At 47.2% G+C, this 21,539-nt stretch overlaps 2 protein-coding genes and 1 non-coding gene across 7 annotated transcripts; 1 reads left to right on the plus strand and 2 right to left on the minus strand.

The window, feature by feature from the left end:
* Window positions 1–542: 542 nt before the first annotated feature.
* RBM23 (RNA binding motif protein 23) lies at window positions 543–11,368 on the minus strand. 3 transcript variants are annotated; one of them, XM_010600502.3, is made up of 14 exons: window positions 11,255–11,368; window positions 7,007–7,083; window positions 6,148–6,269; window positions 5,614–5,661; window positions 5,311–5,484; window positions 4,830–4,883; window positions 4,562–4,679; window positions 4,311–4,463; window positions 4,088–4,225; window positions 3,615–3,680; window positions 1,907–2,102; window positions 1,691–1,819; window positions 1,511–1,595; window positions 543–1,422 (listed from the first exon to the last, which is right to left on the minus strand). In XM_010600502.3, the coding sequence occupies exons 2-14, from the start codon at window positions 7,070–7,072 to the stop codon at window positions 1,419–1,421; spliced, it is 1,353 nt and encodes a 450-aa protein (XP_010598804.1). In that variant the 5' UTR covers window positions 7,073–7,083; window positions 11,255–11,368; the 3' UTR covers window positions 543–1,418. The 3 variants fall into 3 exon arrangements, with proteins under 3 accessions (XP_010598804.1, XP_064148358.1, XP_003420987.1); XM_064292288.1 differs by lacking the exon at window positions 11,255–11,368 and adding an exon at window positions 10,485–11,248; XM_003420939.4 differs by lacking the exon at window positions 543–1,422 and having other exon boundaries at window positions 1,507–1,595.
* PRMT5 (protein arginine methyltransferase 5) lies at window positions 11,254–20,745 on the minus strand. 3 transcript variants are annotated; one of them, XM_023540070.2, is made up of 17 exons: window positions 20,655–20,745; window positions 19,683–19,801; window positions 19,294–19,379; window positions 18,984–19,118; window positions 18,401–18,513; window positions 18,205–18,254; window positions 17,232–17,395; window positions 16,651–16,812; window positions 16,399–16,476; window positions 16,230–16,288; window positions 16,027–16,149; window positions 15,765–15,940; window positions 15,064–15,173; window positions 14,723–14,816; window positions 14,446–14,562; window positions 14,192–14,256; window positions 11,254–13,239 (listed from the first exon to the last, which is right to left on the minus strand). In XM_023540070.2, the coding sequence occupies exons 2-17, from the start codon at window positions 19,783–19,785 to the stop codon at window positions 13,087–13,089; spliced, it is 1,788 nt and encodes a 595-aa protein (XP_023395838.1). In that variant the 5' UTR covers window positions 19,786–19,801; window positions 20,655–20,745; the 3' UTR covers window positions 11,254–13,086. The 3 variants fall into 3 exon arrangements, with proteins under 3 accessions (XP_023395838.1, XP_003420989.1, XP_064148350.1); XM_003420941.4 differs by lacking the exon at window positions 20,655–20,745 and adding an exon at window positions 20,418–20,613; XM_064292280.1 differs by lacking the exon at window positions 20,655–20,745 and adding an exon at window positions 19,885–20,411.
* Window positions 20,746–20,877: 132 nt separating this feature from the next.
* Window positions 20,878–20,950, plus strand: TRNAR-ACG (transfer RNA arginine (anticodon ACG)). Its single transcript has one exon. It is a non-coding gene; the product is annotated as a tRNA-Arg (tRNA).
* The last annotated feature ends 589 nt before the right edge of the window (window positions 20,951–21,539 follow it).

The raw sequence follows: 21,539 nt of genomic DNA on the forward strand, positions 1-21,539 counted from the left end.
GCTCTTCCCAGATTACAGCCTCCCAAAGCAGGGAGAGGAAGATGAACTTCCCCTTCAAAGAGCTACTCCTGGAACACTCAGCTCCCATGGTCACTGCCCCAAGCCTGTGCTGTCCCAAGCTGAGCCATATAGGAGGCAAGAGTTGAGGGGACTGACCTAGGCACAATAGTAGACATCACGTCAGGGGAGCCTGGATGAGAACTGCCCAAACCCCTTTCGATACCGGGCTGGGAGTTCTACTTCAAAAAGGACTAAAGGCAGGTACAGAGGTCAACAGGTAAGAATGGAGTTTAGGGGGCTTCTCTGGAACTTCAGCTCCTGGAGATCAGGAAACACCCCTAGAAGAAAGTGCAGAATGTGCTACTGTCACACTGCCATCTGGTGGAAAGACACAGAGCCGGAGCCTGGAAGTCTGGGCGTGGGGCAGGGAATGTGGGGCACAAACTGATGGGGCACCCTGCCCAGGCATGACCCTTCTGGCCATCTTTCTTTCTTTCTAAGCAAAAGGTTAAATGAAACAAAATAAAAAGAAAAAAGCACAATGGTATTACAAATGTTTTATATCCCTGGCATCATTTGTAGTTTTGGCTCATGAGTAGTTAAAATCAGGCACATCAACTGACTGAGATCACACACGTGGGCAGCAGGCACCATGACACACGAGCTGCCTTTTGTACAAAGTTTTTATGTATACATATATATTTATGTACACAGACACAAAGATATAAAATCCAGTGAGAAGGACTCCCATGTGCCCAGGTAGGGGTCAGGAGTGGCTTTAGCAGCCAGGGTGCAGCCTGTGGCAGAGGCACACAGGGAGTGGTGGAGAGTACAGCCCTCCCCTCCATCCTCCCACCCTGGGCCAAAGGGAGGCCCTGGGAGGAAGAACTATATGAAGGGGATGTTTCACAATGCACATGTCCATGTCATCTTCCAGGGCCCTTGTAGCAGCAAGCCAGCACCTTCAAGGTACACCCCCCCAAAATTCCAAAGTCCTCTCAACCCAGAGGTCCTAAGAGTTTTCTCTGACAGACTGTAGAGCAAACATGGAGGAAAAAGGGGTCAATTTCCTCCACTGATACCCTGTAGACTTCCCAAAGGTGGAGGAATCGAGGAATCACTAAGAGATGGTTGGAAAGGGCAATGAAGGTCATCCACACAATACACAGAGAGACACGTATTCAATGTAAGTGTCGATTCTGCCCTCTTAGGCTGGGGTCTTTGCTCGGCGGAGTCCATTTCCAGTGAAGCCACAGGCAGGAGCTCTTCTTGGTGTCCAAGGGTAGTCTTAATCGCCCCAGTCAATGTCCATGCCCTCAGGATAGCTTGGTCCACAAAATGGAGAAAAGGGGCTGTGGAAGGGGACATGGAGTGGTAGGGCCCAAAGGCCTAGGGAGGCACTGTACTGGGCCACTGATTTACCTGTGGCAAGGAGGACAGGAGAGGTAAACTGGAAGCCAAAGGAAAGAGAATAACCAAAGACTAAAATGGGCTGGGCCCTGAGACTCACATGGTCTTGGGGGTAAAGAGGCTGGAGAGCTGTAAGCACTGTGAGGCAACTGCCTGGGAGGCAAGGTTCAGGGCTGGACTCAGAGCTGAAGCAAAGAGAGGCAGAAAGAATGAGCGAGAACAGAGCTCTCCTTAATTCCAGGCCCCGACCCTTCTCTCCCTCTCCCAAGTCCAAGTTTACCCGTCAGAGCTGCTGGGTTCAGGGCCCCTAAGGGAACCGCTCCATTCAGTTGCAGGGCGGCAGCGGCAGCGGCAGCGGCAGCAGCAGCAGCAGCAGCAGCAGCTGTAGTTGGCAGCTGGATTCCAGAGCCTAAAAGGGGAAGTAAAGGGGGGGTTAAGTTCCAACCCTTGATCTCAAATTCAATCCCATGCTCTTCGCTCTGCAGAGCAACCCTACCTTCTGCCAGTTTGGCCATGAGCTGCAAACGTCCACCTGCTGATCCCAGATCCAGCTCCCGGTCTCCATCAGGAAAAGTGATGTCGGTGCCACCATCTGGTCGTTCAGTCGCGTGGCCAACCCTCATAGGTCGACCAGCAAGCTCAAAGCCATTTAACTGTTCCAGAGCCCGCCGCGCACACTCGGAGTCAGAGAACTACAAGAAACCCAGGCCTATTAGTCACCTCCTGGCCACAGACATGCTCCCAAAGCCACGCTAACAGTCCCTCTCTTTACCCTCCCAGGAAAACTGCATGCTCACTGTGGCATAAACTTCGATTTCCCAGGGTCTATAACCTAAGATCTCATCCCCCAAAATGGTCCTCTGAAAGAGACCTCTTCCAAGGGACTCAAGAGGAATCACTTTCCAATCTTCCAGCTCCACTAAGAATCTAACAACACAAAAAAGCTATTATCTGGACAGAACTTAGGCTGACAGGCTGTTTGACAAAAGGGCATGTAAAATGGAAAATAAGGCTTCTGGGCTTTTTATTCAGCTCCTAGATCTTAGAAGTTTCAGTTCTTAGTCAAGAACTAGGAAGCTGGAACTCTAGAGCCCTGCCCTGGCGGGGGGAACATAGCATGGTGCTGAGAGAAGCCTGTGCCCCCACCCACCGCTACCCCACATACACACCAGTGCTACTGACTCAGTGACCTGCTCACCAGAGGCCTTCTACACTCTAGTTCCTTTCAGGATGACAGCTTCAGCAGCACACCTGCTATTAAGAGGATTCCCAGGCTGCTGTTTGGGCAAGCATGAAGGTTGTTGACCTAAAAGGCTCAACACAAAGCTCAGAGGCAGAAGCCTTTCTGCATCTGAGTCACGCGGGAGCTAGAAAAAGTACTGGCCACCATTGAATCCTCAGTACCATAGCTGGCTTGGTTTACTCTGGTACTACCTGCCCTATGGCCAACCACGCGGTAGTGATAGATCCCAGGCAGGTGGTGTAGGTTGGTGCCTCTACTGGGTACTTCTGAGGTGAGCAATTCTCATAATATGACACAATTTACTTCCACTCTGCCCTCTGGGCAGTTTTGGGGGTATCTGATGCCTGAATTGAGAAAATATTAGCTTCTATCAAACTTTCTGGCTGGAAGCCAGTCTTCATCACCCTGGAGTCACATGGGGCTGGAAGAACCCGGTTATGAGAACTGGAAACCATTTTGCTTAAGTGTCACTGTCAAGGGGCCTCACTATTCTTCCAATAGTGCTATTTAAATGTAAAGATCCTTCTCCATGAAGAAATTGCTTCAAAAGGGGTAGCACCAAAGGTATAACTTTTTATTCCCACCGTTATCATAAGAACAATACACCAATTCTATAAAGCACGTCTTTCAAAACCCATACCTAACCTCCCTCACACCCCCAGCCTCTTTTAGCTGCAGCCTGGCATCATTACTATTACCCAAAGAGCAAGTGGTAGCACCAGTGAAGCTGGGTGAACTCCTGGACACTCCCAGACCAGGGCCACTGACAGAGTGTGGAGCAAAGCCAAGATCTCAAGCAATGTACTCATCTCAAGGGGCAGAAGGCTAGTCCAAGCTTCAGGCACCAGTGTTTATGGGTCATTTAGACAGTTCCTAAAGGAGGAGGATGAAGCTAAGCTGCAAAATCAGACAAGTGGACAAACCCAAACTAAAATAAAAAACTAAAAGACTAGAGACTCACCGTAATGAAACCATAACCTTTAGAGTGGCCTGTATCTGAATCCTTGGTCAGGAGGATATCATCAATCTGCAGAATAGGAAGGAATGACTAGTCGTCTTTTTGGTTAGCTCGTGCCTTTCATCATTCCTGCCTGGACTATTCTAAATACCTCTAACTTGCTAGCCAACAAATGACATCTCTCCGAATCCTCTTTTTAAAAAGAGGTGAAGGCCACCTCTCTTCAAAACACATTTTCTGACTAATCTTACTTAGTCTGGACACATTATTTGATTCCATCGTGTGTCTCATTCCTTTGCTCACTAAGCAGCACGAACGCAGAGATGGAGCCTAACTTTCACAGCATGACCCAAACACCTGTTACGCTGTATGCAACCTGCGCGCTAATCATGGCCAGAGACAACAGACTGGTACAGTCAGTCACCCATCCCACTTTTTCCAGCTCCCTTCTAAGGATTCCTTCACTTTCTACTCACTTTGCCAAAGGGCTCGAAAATGCCCCGGAGCATGTCCTCGGTGATGTTGAAGTGCAGGGAGCCCACATAGAGGCGCATTGGCCCACCACTGCCTTTCTGCAGGTTGTTGGCCATGGCTGCCAGTCGGTTTTTCTCAGCCTGGAAGAGGAGGAAATGATGGGTCACGTCCCACATCCTCACCTCCAATCCCATTTTCTGTACGTCAGTTTCTCAACCTGCTCACCTGTGAGGCCTGCACAATGATAGGTACCCCGAGCAGCCACTGCCCAGTCAGCCCAATGGCCAGCGGCACAGACTGAATTTCACAGAATTCCACGTAGGCAATGCCCTTAGAACGACGTGAGTTCCGATCTGAGATGATACGCACATCACGAACCTATGCAGGGCAAAAAGGAAATTCTGAGTTGGCCATAGAAGGGAACTGAAAATAGGTGACTCCTAAGAGAAGAAAACTAAAGAAGGGAGAGGGTTTACCTTGCCAACAGCAGAGAAAAAGTCCTCCAGGTCTCGAGGCCGAATGCGGGCAGCCAACTGCATACAAAAAACTGTGCGGGCATCACGCTCCTCAGGACTCAGATTATCAACTGGCTCCCTACGGAGTGAAAAGAATCAGAGACCAGTCTTCTTAGTACTTGGGCATTGTTCTCCAGCTAACCCTCAAGTACTACACATTCCTGTACTTTTGCTTAAACTTTTTGTTCATATATCACAATTCCTAAAAAAAGCAGTCATCTCAACTCACCTGACTGGGCTTTTCTCTCTGAAATGAGGACTCTTGCTGTGTCCATACCTACGCCTAAGAATACAGAAAAACAATTAAAAATCATGTCATCAAACCTTATTCACACTGGTCTAATGCTGGGTCTTCCATCATGAGTAAACCAGATTCCAGAACCCCATTTCATATGTCAATTCTTAGCACTGCCCTTCCAGTAACTGGGGATCCTGCCCATCACACAGGTCCAGAGTGTACTCAGGATTCCCTGGGTGGTACAAATGGTTAAGGTGCTTGGCTGCTAACCAAAAGGTTGGCAGTTCGAGTACAGTCAGAGGCACCCTGGAAAAAGGCCCGGTGATCTTCCAAAAAATAAGCCACCGAAAACCCTGATACACATGGGGTCGCCATGTGTTGGAGTAGACTTGATGGCAAATGGTTTACAGTAAAATTGGTGTTTTTACCCAGGGGGCGATACAGGGGTGATCTTATTAGCAAAAAGTCATACCCAGTGGCAAGTGGGGGACTCCTGTAGCGCACACGATCCTCACGACGCCGGTCCCAACTTCGTGACTCACTACTACGTTGATGATCCCAGCTACGGCTGCGATGACGATGCTGCCGTTCCCGACTTCGGCTCAGACTGTTTCTCTGTCTATGTCGATCCCGGTCTCGGCTATGACTACAGGTGGGAATTAAGTTTGTTAAAGGACAAACAAATCTGTTTTGTTTGGCCTTTAATAAAGAGCTTACTCTGGTGTTTTTCCATTTATACTAATTCCCAAAACCCAACAGCCCAAGAATCACTGACCTGGGCTTTCTATCCCTGCTTCTACTATGGCTCCGACTCTTCTTCTTCCTGCAAATACAGTGTGAATTCTTACTTCTGAGAAGCTCTCATGATCTCTCCCAAGGAAAAGAAAGGACAAGAAGACCAGGGTGAAACTGAAAGCAGTAAAAGACCAAAGCCCAGAAGATGATCTGGCAGTAGTTCACGGCAACTGCACAACGGCGGCTTCCACAGCCCTGAATGCTGTCAGGCATCTGCAGCAGCCACTTTACCCCCAAAGTCAAACAAAAGCTGGTGTTTCCAAATCAAAGGTCCTCTTGTTATTTTGTTCAAATGACATATACCGACGGTAGGACTGATCCACAAATCTACATTGGAAAGTGAAGACTACAAGTTCATTAAACCAGGTCACCATTATTCCCATGACCCAGTGGAGCCATTACTAAAAGCCAGTGGTCTTCAGAGCAACCAACTCCCTGTTCTGGCTATTTCTCCAATGGATGCAGATGTTTCCCTTCCCTAAGTCACCAACCCATTTCTTCACCCCACACTCACTTGCTTGTCTCCCCACTGCTGCTGCTCGCACTAGTCCCACTGCCATTGTTGTCGGTGCTGCTGGTGTTGTTGGCGGTATTGCTAGGGCTGTCCTTTTTAACCTCTTTCCTTTGCTGCTCATCCTGAGGGGTTCGCCAGGAAATTGTCACAAGGCACAAGGTGGCAGACACACAGATTTCGTTGGGCAAAGAAAGAACAAAGGTGAACAGGAAAGAAAAGCCCGTGAAATCAAAGCTCTCAATTAACTAGCCAGTTTTTAAGGACCTACATCTTCTAACAGGGGGAGTAAGAGGAAGCAAGGAAACTGCCCAAAAGGAAGAGATCAGAATGACAAATTTTGATGTCAAAACTTTAGCCACCCAAGACACGTTTCAATGACATTTCTCAGGACAGTGAGAAATTAGAGCTAGGTCTGAGGTACGCTGACTGTCCACTGTGTCACTGAGAGTTACGAACTAAGAACTTGTTCCCACCGTATTATGCTCCCACCCCAGCCTTTGGAGCCTTTTCTAAAAGCATGACCCTAGAGTTTAGGGCCCCCAGCAGAGCTAACTAAAAGCCCACACCTTTTATAAATAGCCATATATAGTAAATAAGCAGGGAAAAAGAAGCCATAAAATGCTGAAGTGAAAAACCAAAAAACCCACTGCCACTGAGTTGATTCTGACTCATAGCAACGCTACAGGCAGAGTAGAGCTGCCCCATAGGGTTTCCAAGGCTGAAGTCTTTACGGAAGCAGACTGCCATATCTTTCCATGTAGCGGTTGGTGGGTTAGAACCACCGACCTTTCGGTTAGCAGCCAAACACTTAACCACTGCGCTACCAGGGCTTCTGCTGAAGTGAGGTGGGGAATATTACCTCCTCTTTTTTATAGGCAGCCTCCAGCATGGCCTCAATCACTATATCAAAGTCATCGGACGACATGGTGTCAGAATCTGAGGAGAGGACATCGATACATAAAAACCTCATTTATACTTATTTCCCCTTCCAGCAACCCACATTCCCTTCCCCCTCCAAGAAACAGCCATCAGGATATACGGTTCCATTTCTTGACTCCAAAGGGATCTTACCAGCTGTTGTTCACCTGAGACTTATTTTTGCACCTTATAGATCTGAACTAGTCATGCTTTGTGGCTGAGGAAAGGTCAAGGGTTTAGAAGAAAACTGAACACCTAGGTAGAGACAAAATACTAAAATACAGACCCAGTCCTATGAAGAGAAAATGTTGGTACTCAGCATTTCCATTCACTTAACAATGGGTTTTTGGCCTCCTTTCCACTGTTCAAAATTCTGAATAAACAACTGATTTAAACTTAAATCATAAAAATAAGTACACATTTCCAACAAAAAGGTAAAGATGCAAGAGTGAAAGTTAGGAGCAAGACAAAGCAACACCAGAATGATGCAGATCTGCCCTAAGCTCTTCCCTACATACCCCAAACAACAATAATTAGGGCCCCGTCACTAAGCACTTTCCGTCCAATACCAACTAGAACTTAGATAACTCAGAAATATTAAGAAAGTCTTAACCAATTCCATTTTGAAGTCTCTTTGTCTAGGCAGGCAGGGGAAGACTTCTTGCCTCCCCCAAGCTTTCATATCTAGCAATCAATGGTCTTTCCCCAGGCTGTCCACCACAGGTCTGTCAAGTACGAAAAACAGAAAATACCAAACAAAATCAGTAGGATAAAATTATTCAAAAATGACTGATCTGGAATCACCAATACATTCAACAACATGAATGAATCTCAAAATAATTATGCTGAGTGAAAGAAGCCAGACAAAAAAAGCGCGCATTCTGTATGATTTCATCTATATAAAATTCTAGAAAATGCAAACTAATCTAGTGACAGAAAAGAGATACGGGGTGGCCTAGGGACAGCGGCGGGTGGGGAAGGGCAGGAAGGAAGGGATTATAAAGGGAACAAGGAAACTTTTGGGGGTGAATGGCATGTTTGTTATCTTGATTGTGGTGACAGTTTCATGGGTGACATCAAAACCTATCAAATCGTACACTTTAATGTGTGCAGTTTATCAATTATACTTTCATGAAGCTATTAAAAATTGATCTGAGGGCTTTCTATGCAAGACTAATCAAAATCAGATTTTCTACATCCACGAGAGTTTTGTCCTCTTCAAAGCAGCTAATGTATTATTCAGTGATGTGTCCTGGTTGCCCCCGAACCCAAAGCCTATTTTTTTTTTTTATTAACTTTTATTGAGCTTCAAGTGAACGTTTACAAATTAAGTCAGACTGTCACATATAAGTTTATATACACCTTACTCCATACTCCCACTTGCTCTCCCCCTAATGAGTCAGCCCTTCCAGTCTCTCCTTTCGTGACAATTTTGCCAGCTTCCAACTCTCTCTATCCTCCCATCCCCCCTCCAGACAGGAGATGCCAACACAGTCTCAAGTGTCCACCTGATATCATTAGCTCACTCTTCATCAGCATCTCTCTCCTACCCATAGTCCAGTCCCTTTCATGTCTGCTGAGTTGTCTTCAGGAATGGTTCCTGACCTGGGCCAACAGAAGGTTTGGGGCCCATGACCGCCGGGATTCCTCTAGTCTCAGTCAGACCATTAAGTATGGTCTTTTTGTGAGAATTTGGGGTCTGCATCTCTCTGATCTCCTGCTCCCTCTGGGGTTCTCTGTTGTGCTCCCTGCCAGGGCAGTCATCGGTTGTAGCCGGGCACCATCTAGTTCTTCTGGTGTCAGGATGATGTAAGTCTCTAGTTCATGTGGCCCTTTCCCAAAGCCTATCTTGATCATTTCATAAGAGTAATAACACCTAAAGTTTATATTGCCTAGCACATGCTAGGCACTGTGCCAATCGTGTTAGAGAGATATGATTCTTGGAAAGAGCAAAATAATTAAAATTATTTGGAGCCAAATTTAAGACTTAAAATGTTAAATTAAAGCTGAATACACCCACTGCTGTCTAGTCGATTCCGACTCACAGCAATCCTATAGGACAGAGTAGAACTGTCCCATAGGGTTTCCAAGGAGCGCCTGGTGAATTCAAACTGCTGACCTTTCGGTTAGCAGCGCAGCTCTTAAAACCATTACGCCACCAGTTTTCCAGGTAGGTATAAAAACCAGGGAACTCAAGTTCTTAAAATACCACCTTACGTTTATCTAGCAATCACAGGCAACGTTGCTACAGACAGATAATATCTGATCCAAAGTACAGACGAATAAACTATCAGGAACTGTAATATATACTATCCGGCCCATTGTGAGAAAGCGGTTCTAAAAACAAAAATTCTGGTTCTCAAGCCCTGTTCCTTTCAATCATTTTGACTGCCAAGTCTATACAAATTTTGTATTATAAAACTCTTCTCTATTTTTTACAATCTGCCTTTTCCTCTCCAAATTAAATGCTTCTGACTTTGAAAATTGCTTTGTTGAGTATCGAAAAGCACAGGGATACCTTAACACATACACACACGTTCACTTAAATGAACAAGTCTCTGAATGTAGTTTTCATTCAGACTCTGAAACAAATGAACCTATTTAAGCACAGACATATACAACATGAACACACTTTTTTGAAACTTGGGATCTCCCTGGATTTAGTCTATCTTATGTCTTTCTAGATGTCCTAAAGACAGTATGACCTCAGACACTACGCATTCCCTTCAAGCTCTATGTCCTAACTTACAGTGCTTTCTTACATCTCTGTTTAAAAAACTGCCTCATTGTTGTTCTGTGCAGTGGAGTTGATTCTGACTCACAGCGACCCTACAGCACAGAGCAGAACTGCCCCATAGGGTCTCCTAGGCTGCAATCTTTCAGCAGCCCAGCACTTGATCATTGTGCCACCAAGACTCCTTGTCAAAAACTGCCTTACCAAAAGGTCAGCAGTTTGAATCCACTAGCTTCTCCTTGGAAACCCTACGGAACAGTTCTACGTTGTCCTATAGGATCCTATAAGTGGGAACTGACTCGATGGCAACAGGTTTTGATTTTATTATTTTAAAAACTGGCTTAAAATTGAGTTTCTTTGAAAATTTAAAGTATTAACACATACACAAACTGCCTTACCCACTGCCCTCGAGTCAATTCTGACTAATAGTGACCCTATAGGAGAGAGAAGAACTGCCCCATAGGGTTTCCAAGGCTGTAAATCTTTAGGGAAGCAGACTGCCACATCTTCCTGCCACAGAACAGCTGGTGGTTTCAAACTGTCCACCTTTCAGTTAACAGCCCAGAGCACTTAACCACTGGGCCACTAGAGCTCTTTGGAAAACTGCCTTAGGGGTCCACAATTATCCCAGTGCCTGAACTTTGTCATAGCACAGTCAAGACCCAACCCAGAACTTAGGACTCACTATTGAAGAATCGCTGTGAATCCAATTCAGACAGAATTCACCATATGCTGGAGTCCCATGGGTGATGGTAGTGCCATCTCCTGGGACCGTTACTGAGCTGCGCATAAACACCTCCAAAATGAAGGCAGCTTAATTAAGGACAACAGGAACAGTGACAGAAAAACAAAACATTGCTCTCCCCATGCTGTGTAACAAGCCATGACTACCCTTTAAAAAATAGTCCATCACTGCGAGGACCAGGGTCCCAGCGTTCAAATCTCTTACGTGACCACAGAACACGCTTCTATCACCACTAAATGTGTGGTCAAAACGGAAAAATGATGAAAGCCCACAGAGGCCACTGCAGTGAATATTAGTCTCCAAGTGAAACGGAGATTGGGGAAGAAATCTCAATTCCCTCATTTCTAAGTGGTGGCACCAAGGGCTGAAAACCTGTGTCCTCCAGGCCGCGGAGGTTCGATGCATGTGTCAGGGCTAAGGAGACTGGAATGAGGTTGAGATCGAAGTCACTGGGATTCTTTTGAAACAGCATCTTTATCCGTACAACAGAGAGCCACGAGAATGCCGACTCCTAAAGTCATGCCAGTGAACTACATATAGGGAGCGAACACTTCCAGATCAAAATACACAGGAAAAAAAAAACCTTTTTAAGTTTGCCCGATTCTGCTCGTGACGCCATTTTCCGCCTGTGACGTCAGGGGGAGGCGCCCTGCGCCAACGTCACGCATAGGTGACGTCGCGGGGGGGAACTTGGTTTCGGGGTTTCTCACCAGTTCCGGGTCCCCGCAGGGGGGTCCCGGTTCTCTCCGTTCCTTTGGGAGTGTAAGGGGAGCCAAGTCCGTTTATTTCTCAGAGTCTCAGCAATAAACGTAGCACTGCAGCCGCAGCAGTTCTTCTTCCCGCAAAATGGCGGCAGATCCTCGGCCTGACTGCAACTTTCCCAATCTGCGCATGCGCCGAATCACTTACGCGGCGGTGGAACCAAACCCGCTGGTCTCGTGGCAACAGTCTAGAGTACAGGTTTTCATTGGTTAAAACCCTAAGCTTGGGTGGAGCCATCCTCAAATGTGTCTTAGCAATCATCAAGTTCCCATTGATTGGCTGATCTTCTAGAGACTCAGCGTCATTTGTAACCGCCCACCACTCTCCCATTGGTTAAATGACACGCGGAAGGCGGGCCAAGGATAGCGAACAGGACCCACCCCCTTCCAAGCGCTGGGGTTGACCATGCCAAGAAGGTACAACAGATGCCCTTGGTCCAACCTACAAATTTGCCGAGGGGGTTAAGTCGGTCTTCCTAGGACAACTTTGTGGAGTTAACTGCGTTTGTTTCACCACGGGGAGGATGCTAGACTCCACATTCCCATCCTTTGCGGGCTGTCTACCTTCCCACATTTCCTGCCACCTTCAATGCCTGGGACGTGCAGGTCTTGCTACAGATTTGTCTTCTTCCAGTCAGCCTTAACGCCACCGCCTGGTCCCACAGGTCACATACCTTCAGTTCGTCAGTGCCCCCACACTTCCCACTGCAAGAGCAAATTTTAGACAGTTTCTCAGGTATCTCCTTTTTGCAGCAAATCAGCCCTCCAACCAGAGAGAGAAGGAACTGATGCCAACCCCAACATTCCAAGAGCTTCCAGAGCCCCTAGAGACTTCAGCTGCCTAACACAACTGCCCAAAACATAGCTGGTTGTAACATGGAGTGAGCCAGAGTCAGAGGGCTTCTGTTGCAGTCCTGACCTGGAATACTAACATTATGCACTGTACGGATTTTAACTTCCTCCTCTGTAAAATGCAGTTGGACTAAATAATCTCTTAGGACTTCAAACTCTAACCCTGATTTTATTCAAATAGGTGGCTTCTCGCTCAAGATGGCTAGATGACTTCCAGTTCCTCCCAAAAGGTAACAAAAGAACTGGCAGTGCAGAAGCTCAGGAAAGCTGGCTTCCCTCGCTACCCCGTTTTCCACCAAGGCTGCAAACTCTATGCCTCCTCCCTACAGAGAAGCCTGAGCAAGGGTCCTAACAGACAAGACCTCATTGTAGCTGGTCAGGAAGGCCTATACCCAGGAATCCAAGAGTCATCACTCAGCTTCTTAAACGTGGAATAAAGCTAGGCCCCTTTGGGTCTCAGACAACATAAGGGCACAGATATAAATGGGTGGGTCTAAGTGAGGTATAAAAAAGCAGTCAGGGGGCAGTGGGGTTGGAGCAGGAAAGGCCATAACTTTATTTGTATTTCCTCCTACACAAAACCATCAAAATAGGAACAGAGATGGGTAGGGAAAGGGCTGAAAATGTGTTCAATCCAAATGTTCTCAGGATTATTCCAGGGAGTTCTTGAGGCTGAGTGCCTGGTTGGTGTGGCTTCAGACCCAGCACTAATTCTTCAAGCCCTGGCCTGATGTCTTCACAGATTGGTAGCTTGAGCCCTGCAATTAACTCTCATCCTTTGGCCACTTTGATGTAAGGCAGGAAAGCAGACTGCAATACTCCTCTTTGATGGGCAAGGGGACTCACAGCCCAATGATGTATAGCACCTTCTGTGCTACAGGAGCAGAGCCGGAAGCTGCTTCCAAGACTGTGGACATCTGTGGCCAGGGCTAGAGGCCAATGGTGTACGAGCGGCCTGTGGGGTTGTGAATGGCAGAACAGACTGGTGCTGTCACAGCCCACTCATACCACACCTTCTTGGAATTGCTGCATCGCCAGAAACGCACACAGATAGTCTGGCCTTCGCGTACTGTAATGGGCTGCTGTAGGAAGAAAGACGCAGAGGTTCAGGGTGAAGCTAACAAAAAACACGTTGCAGTGTATTCAGCTCTGCACAGACATAAAATGATAAACATGAAGACTGTTCTAACACTCAAGAAGCTTATTTGAAGTCTATCAAAACACTCAACAATGAGACACTGAACGAATAATCAAAAGTATGGTATTATGAACACATGCAGGGTGCTATGAAAAATACCTACGAAAGGGATCAGTAAAGCTAAATTGGTCTAGGAGGGCAGGGAAGGTTTATCTGACGATAGGAAGAGACCTGGAAGATAAGTTCAACTGGGAGAAGTGATGAGCAAAGAACGTTCCTGGCAGAGGAAAAAGATATGAAAGCCTGAGGAAGGAAAGAAGACAGTATTCAAGGCCCACAGGGCTGAAGAAATGTAATCAAGTAGGACAACAGCTGAAAAAGTAGGTGAAAACTAGACTGTCGAGTCTTATGAGCAATGTTATGGATTTTTATCTTTATCCTACGGGCAGTGGGAACGTGTTGAAGAGTTTTAAGCAGGACAGAAGTATGATCAGGTTTGAGTTTTTGAAAGAAAACTCTTGCTCAAGATAGAGAATGGGCAGAAGATGCACCACAATAGATGTGAGGAGTCCAGGGTGAAGGTCACTATAGATATCTAAACACCTACAACAGGTGTCCAAAAGCATGTGAGAGCAGTAGAACATGGGTCACAGCCAACTGTCATCCTGGGAGAAGGGAAAGGATAGAATATCAATGGTCAAAGTTACTCCTTATTAACCTACCTGAAAATCCAACCAAACCCGTTGCCAGAGTCAATTCTGACTCATAGAGACCCTATAGGACAGAGCAGAACTGCCCCATGTGGTTTCCAAGGAGCTGCTGGTGCATTTCGTTAGCAGCCAAGCTCTTAGCACCAGGGCTCCCGTTAACCTATACTCTTAAAAGGTGACTCCTACCTTAATGGGGAAAAGAATAGGAAACCATGAGAACATCCCAGGAGAGTGAGTCTCTGGACGGATACCTGTGTGGACAAAATAACGAAAAAACTGAAGTCTCCACGACTTCCTTCTGCATTGGTTGAAGAGGAACTCTGCTATGATCACAGAAACAAGTAATCACTGACCCTTGGACTCCCCTTGAATCCAAATGAAACATGTACATAAGCTGCCCAGGCAGCATACCTTCACACCCCATCACTGCCCCCACTCACTCAGAGTTATGTCCTGATAAAGCACAGTCTCAAAGTAGCCGGCAAAGCCATGCAGCACTGTGTTCACTTCCACAGGAAAGTTCAAGGTACAATAGCGGTTGTTGTCCATCATAGGATCTGTCAGGGAGGAGTTGGGCGGGTGGTGAGGAGCCGGGGCCCTAGGTCACTTGGTAAAGCATAAGCAAGAACCACGAAGGGACGCCTAGACAGCCAGGGAAGAAACCAGAAGGGTGTGCTCACCCCCATCTAGTCAGAGGACAACCATGCAGGCACTTACCTCTGTTAGGGTGGCTGAAGGTAAAACAGGGCTGGGGTGCAGAAAGCTGGTGGAAGTTGTGCAGCCGTACCACATAAGGCATCTCAAACTGGGCCTGTCTCGAGAGACAGAGAGCTAGAGCTGGAGAAGACAGGCAAGAGGTACCCAATTCCCCAGGGAAAGCAGCTCAAGCCTCAGGGGAGCAGAAAAAGATAAAAACATAGTTTCACTTCAACTGCTATCCTTCACTGCCATCTCCTCCTTCACCTCTTCATCTTCTCCAGTGGAAGAAAGCAGTCAAAGCTGACACAGAAAAAGGAGTAAAGAGAACTGCTTCCTTCTAGGAGAGAGTGGCTCTTTACCTCAGGGTCACGGTCCTTTTCCCGACAGGCTCGGACCTCGTTGTACAGCTTGGAGGAGGAGATGGGAGCCAGGAAAGAGGTGTACTCCCCAGGGATGCTCACGCCATCATCTGCAGGACAGGAGGGTCAGATTAGTTCCCAAGGAATGGAAATGGTGTGTCTGTACTAACTGAGGCTCACATCCCCTTCCTACCCTCCACAACATCAAAACAGACCCAGGCTGGTGTGGCCATGGCAGGAAGAGGCATTCCAGGGCGGGCCTGCTCCCAGCTCTTGTCCTGGAGGATTCCACTTACAGAATCACACAAGATTAAAACTGGAAGGGACCTAAGATATTAGAGCGCTCTTTCCCTGGTTTGTAACTTCTGTGGGTCACAAAGCTCTTTGAGATTCCGACAAAATCTAACCCCAACATGCGTATCGCATCAGCTCAGAAAGCCCACAGACCTCAGGTTAAAAACCTCTGCTCTAGTCTTCTTCTCATTTTTCAGATGTGAACACTGATATTCAGAGGTTACTTCATTTGAAAAAGTCACAGAGCCAGCAGAGCAGCACGTCTCAAACCCATACGATCTGACCCCAAGTCCAACCCACCTTCCCCTAAATCTTGGAACCTCCTCCTGCCATCACAGCCCCCTACCCCCACCCTTCCCACCTGATAATCCATTCCCCTTACTCGGTACACCCCAGCTTGGAGGCACCTTTTAGGAAGTGCTGGGCTCCATCCAGGCACTCAGGTGACAGTTCATTGTCAGCGAAGGAACCCAAAAGCTCACTGACAATGATGTCTGCTTTCTCCGGAGCCACCCATTCCCGCATGTCCGAAGAGACTACTGTCACCTGGCTTCCCCATTCTTCAAACTGCCAGTTCTCTAGCCTGAAATAGAGAAGATACAGATGGGGACACCGATGAGGAAAACGGACAGCAGGAACAAACTTCCAAATAAGCAGGGTACTACTCACGTCACCACAGCATTTGGGTTTTTCTCCACAGCGTACAGCTTTATCCTCCGGTCAGCCTGCTTGGCTGCCCGCAGGGAGGCATTCACCAGGGGACCCCGGCCTGCTCCCAGTACCATCAGCACCCTGAGAAAGGAGAAAGACTCAAGTGGACTTGTATATACAGGAGGCACGCAAGTCCCAGGGACTGCAGGGAGAACACTCACTGGACACTGGTATCCTTCTCTTCTTCTGGCACTCGGTCCAGCAGACATTTATAGATAGCCTGAGAGAAGGAAAGGAGACCTTAGCAGGAACAGACTCCTGGCTATAACTCCAGTCTCACCCAGATCACCCTGGTCCTGTGCTTGCCCCAACCTAGAACCCACACCATACCTGCTGGTACTGAGAGTATTTGATGGGGTCCTTTTCAAATACTTCGTATGTCTGAGATTCCAGATTGTCCATAAGTGGCTAATGGACGAAAGGAAAAAGGCAAAGTAAGTTAGCTAGTTTCTGGCAGGGACAATGCACCAGAACAACAAAAGCCTTCCCACTGCCTCCTGAGTTTTAGAAGGGATTCAGGGCACCTACTCTCAAGAGACATCCCCACCTCTACTTCCCCCTCTCCACACACTTCAGACTCACCTGGAGCGGGGACTGCAGATAGTCTTCATAGCCCTTGGCAAAGAGTTCGTAAGCATTGGGTGGAGGGCGGTTCTGGCTCAAGTATTCCAGGTACTGAAGGTAGGAGCAAAACTCCTTCTCTGAGTGGTGGTTGGTACCTGTGATGATGAACTGCACCTCCAGCTGTGAGAGAAATCAAACCATCAGCCCTCTAACCAAGATTCTGGAGGTACTTTTATGGTCTATGGCCAAAGACCCCTGCATAAAATAAGGCCAGAGAAGCAGTTCTCTACTCCCCAGCACCAATGAATGGGCTGCACGAGGCTTCATAAGGATTATCATGGCTTACAAGGCCCCATGGATTTTTGTTGTAACTTTTTAAATAAAAGCTTTTGCAAAATTCTCAGGAAGTCTTGTTCCTTTTAAAAGATTTCTGAGGCTCCTACTGCCATCTGCCTTATCACTCTCAACACCAACTTTGCTGAAACTGCTCTCCAGAAACCAGAGAGGAAGAGTCAGCCCCGTAAGAAAAAAGCATCACACTTACATGAATAAGGCAAGAGGATCAGATGGATCATCTTTAGAACCACTCTACCACCCACCTTGAGAAGCCGGAAGATAAGCCTCTGATGCATCTTTGAAAGAACAGGAAATCCCTTCTTATTGGTCAGGAAAATGCTTGTGGGGAGAATGGCTGCTTTGATGGGCTCTCCAAGCCAACGATCAATGACGTGATTAGATGGGAGGTCAGCCCCAATTTCAAGAGCTAGACAAGGAAAAAGAAAGACCTGTCGACTTCTGCCAGGCAAGAAGCCCTTCTTTATTACTTTGTGTTCGGTCTGTTTACTCCTTTTCTCAAGAGCAAGGCTGACTGGGGCACAGGGAAAGTAGCAAAACTAAAGGGCCACATAAAGCAGAGACTACATTAGCCTGAGTCCAGAAGAACTAGATGGTGCCTAGCTACAACCGATGACTATCCTGACAGGGTACACAACAGAGAACTCCTGAGGGAGCAGGAGAGCAGTGGGATGCAGACCACAAATTCTCATAAAAAGACCAGACTTAATGGTCTGACTTAGACTAGAATGACCCTGGAGGTCATGGTCCCCAGAACTTCTGTTAGCCCAGGACAGGAACCATACCCAAAGCCAACTTTTCAGACAGGGATTAGATTAGACTACGGGATAGACAATGATACTGGTGAAAAATGAGCTTCTTGGATCAAGTAGACACATAAGACTATGCTGGCATCTCCCGTCCAAAGGGGAGATGAGAGGGTAGAGGGGGTCAGAAGCTGGCCAAATGGACATGAAAAGAGAGTGGAGGGAAGGAGAGTGCTGTCTCATTAGGGGAAGAGAAATTAGGAGTATATAGCAAGGCGTTTATAAATTTTTCTATGAGTCTGACTTGATTTGTAAACTATCACTTAAAGCATTAAAGCACAATAAAACTTACAAAAAAAAAAAAGTAGCAAAACTGCCCAGCAGCCAAGTACACATGACACTTTAAACTCCCGATTCCTATTCATAGAGGGTCAGAGAAGGGATACCTACCCTAGGAACCTCATGGACTTACCCACTGCAATCCTCTTGCTGTAGTCACACAAAGTCCGAAAGTTGTGCCACCTGTTCAGGGCAAATACAGCAACATACAGTCAAATGCACAGAACCTACCCGTCACCAAGTTCAAAGGAGAGACTTCCCTAAAGGTTCCACCTGTACTTCCCCTCACTCTACCCTTTAACTTACAGAAGCACCAAAAGGAGACATACCACATCCATGTCTTCTCCTCCCCACTATACTCCTCTGTGTGTGTGGTTGGTGCATTCTCGATGATATCATCCCGCAGGTCCTCTGGTGCCACCAATGGGACCCGCATCCAGAACTGTACATGACAGGTACCTTATTTAGAACTCACTGTGTCCAGAAAGTTTCCCCCCCGTCAAAAGATCTTGATCCAGACCTCAAGTAAATACCTTTATATGCTTTTCCCAATCTGTGATTAGGTACATGTACATAAGGTCACTGTACTTAAGGTCACTATACATAGGGTCACCATGAGTCAGAACCAACTCGACAGCACCTAACAACATGTACAAAAGGACATGTATCCTGTGTTTGTCCTTATGGAAATGTCTGCCTTTCCTTTATCTCAACTCTAAGTTTCTAGACATAAAGTATTATATACTGCATACGTCTTATATCTCTCTGCATACCACTTTTATTTCGGAGATAGGCAATACTGACGTTTTAATTCTGCCATGTGCACCTTCCACTGAATGGCTAGGCATAAAAAGACACTTACAGCAGCAGACTACCGTATTATACAGTAGGAAAGGAGCCCCTCAGCCGTACCATAGAAGAGTGGTGGCCAGTGTGGATGTGGTTGGTCAAAACTCTGGCCAGGTTAGTGTTATCCTCCTGATTGAGGGGCAGCAGGAAAGCTGGAAGACCCAGATATGCCCCAAAATTCAGCTCCTGTAACATAGCCTAGACACAGAGATCAAGAGGAAAAGGTGAAGAGCTAGCAACCCAAATAGCTTTAACTCTGTTGTATCAGACACCTGATTCACCAAGTTATGAGAGGAAAAACTGCTCTCCCCACCCAGCTCAGTTTCAGATCTAATCCTTAGAAAGATCCAGTGGAGAGGTGAAACACCCTTACCGCCTCTGAGTTCCTGCGGATCTTCTCCACTTTTGAGTCTGGATGAATCCATGGAGAAAGCTTTCCGACAATTAGTGTATTCCAGTCTGCAAGTCCCAGCCAAGAAAGACAAAGACAGAATAAGGTTCAGCACTTTATTCTTGCTAAATTTCTTTCTTAGCAGGATACAGAGTAAGAGACAAGGACTTTTTCTATCACAGACATAGAATAGTTTGATCCAGAATAGGGAACTAAGACTTTTAGCAAGTAAGCACGGAGAAAATAAGATTATCTGTATCACAGGAACTAATCAACACTCCCAAATCAGGAAAGGAAGAGAATGAGGACCCTGATAAAGTAGAAGTTGTTACTGCCTCTGATAATTAAGGGGTATACGGGATGGTCCCTACCCCTTCCTGATAGCAGTAGGTCAGATCGTGTCTGGGGACCAGGCCGATTCTTAGCAGGTTCCTGAGTGAACTCCCTCTTGAAACGCGGGTGGAAGACAGGCATGCAGAGGAAATCAAACCTATAACCACGACAGACCCAGAGTCATCATGTAAAGAGAACAGCAATGCCCAGAGAGGTCCAAGCCAACTGGATTTAGACTACCTCAATTTGCACCGAGCCCTTTCAGTTGCCATCAGTCACCCCACTGGGCTGCTGAGTTCAGCCCACGTTGGAGCATATCAATTCCGCTGCACTGTGCCTCAATACCAGTATGCCACGCAAAAAAAGAAAGACTCAAAAACAGCCGTGGACCAGACGAGTAAGAAGAGGTGAAAATTCATTCCAAGGAGAATACTTTCTACTCTGCTGTCACTGGCCTTCCAGGATTAAATCTGCCCCAATACTGCCCATGCCTCCCCTTTCTTTTTTCCTTTCTTGCTCCCTAATACTTTCACTCCCAGACAAGAACCTCGACTTCACTGCCTCTTTTTGGGTTTATTCAACAATTCCCCCGACTTTTGGCTCAGTGACCGCACACCCCAAAAGTTTCTCTTCCCTCGCTCCTGGAGTCGAGAGCTCTCCCGCCTACATCCTACCCTTTTCGATCCCCTCACCCCTGCCTCTCAGGGATGACTAATCTGCCCCTCTCGGTTCGCGAGTTCGGACCCCGGGTTCCGCTCGGTCCGGGTCCTCACCCCTGTTTGGCCACAGCCCCCAACGTATCAGCTATTTCGGGGACACAATTCAGGTCCCTTCCGCTGGACACGCGGCTCCCACCGGCACCCCCGACCGCCATCGCCGCCATCTTTCCCCTCGCGTTGTCCACGCCGGGGTTCCTTAATACTAGCAACCAATCAAAAACCCTATAAAAAGCCCCCAGAAGGCGGGACAAGTCGCCTTAACAACCAGAGCGTCTTCTACAGCTCGCGTACAGGAGACAGAGGGGTGGGGGCTCTTCCCGCCAATCCTCGGGCTTCACTGTGACGTGTGGCGTGGCTCCCAAAGATCTACCAACCGCAGGGTCTGGTACGTGACGCTCTTTAAGTTCCCATAATGCTTTATGCCTTTGCAGACTTCGTCAAGAGACTACACGTCCCGTGAAACCCTGCAGTATAAGCTTGAAGTGTCATCAGTGAGAAGGGACACCTTGTCTCAGGGCCAGTGGCGCAATGGATAACGCGTCTGACTACGGATCAGAAGATTCCAGGTTCGACTCCTGGCTGGCTCGGTGGGACGGGCGTTCCCTTATTACACCCTAATGCAGTAATTGGTGTAAGGCTCGTGTTTGTGTGTTTTCTCGTTATCTTTTCACACCCTGATTTCAGGTCGTAATTTGATTAAGTTCTACCGCCAGTTTTTCCCCGTTACGCCTTCAAAGGTGGTTCTTGTGTCCACCTGTACACTGAGAAAACTGAATTAATATAGTTGGAGCTCTTAAATTGGGATCTGTCCCTGTTCGTTGCATGTTACATTTTTAAATAGACAATGATCACTCTGCCACTAATTCCTTGTGATTCTGTCTCAAACACAAAAGCTAAATAAACACACCCCTGAAGATCAGAGAAAAAGAATTCATGATGCGAGATTGCAGTAGAGGGGAGCCATGGAGCTGCCTGGCGAGGATCGAAAGAAACTATGTACTTTCCAATGTCAACAGCTGCTATAGGGACAGAGAAGAAGGAAAGGAATCAGGCAAAGAAAGGAATAGGAAAGGGAACACCTGAAAGCTGGCGGCCCAACCGTATTGAAGGCCTTACCTCTGGGGTGGAGGGAGGGGAGGTGGATAGAGAGAACACAGCACAAGAGGCCCTAAGCAG

Source organism: Loxodonta africana, chromosome 10 (assembly GCF_030014295.1).
Source record: "Loxodonta africana isolate mLoxAfr1 chromosome 10, mLoxAfr1.hap2, whole genome shotgun sequence".
Taxonomy (NCBI): Eukaryota; Metazoa; Chordata; class Mammalia; order Proboscidea; family Elephantidae; genus Loxodonta; species Loxodonta africana.

Bases quoted from the DNA above. Each gene is read 5' to 3' on its own strand.
- PRMT5 (XM_003420941.4), bottom strand. From the start codon at position 20,527: ATGGCGGCGATGGCGGTCGGGGGTGCCGGTGGGAGCCGCGTGTCCAGC. The intron at 18,255-18,400 runs GTATGTCTCCTT...TGCCCTGAACAG, and splicing joins GAGGAGAAGACATGGATGTG to GTGGCACAACTTTCGGACTT. The intron at 13,240-14,191 runs GTAGGAGTCACC...TTCTTCCTACAG, and splicing joins CTATTCTTTTCCCCATTAAG to CAGCCCATTACAGTACGCGA.
- RBM23 (XM_010600502.3), bottom strand. From the start codon at position 7,072: ATGTCGTCCGATGACTTTGATATAGTGATTGAGGCCATGCTGGAGGCT. The intron at 4,464-4,561 runs GTAAACCCTCTC...TGCCCTGCATAG, and splicing joins TTTTCTCTGCTGTTGGCAAG to GTTCGTGATGTGCGTATCAT. The intron at 4,226-4,310 runs GTGAGCAGGTTG...CTCCTCTTCCAG, and splicing joins TCATTGTGCAGGCCTCACAG to GCTGAGAAAAACCGACTGGC.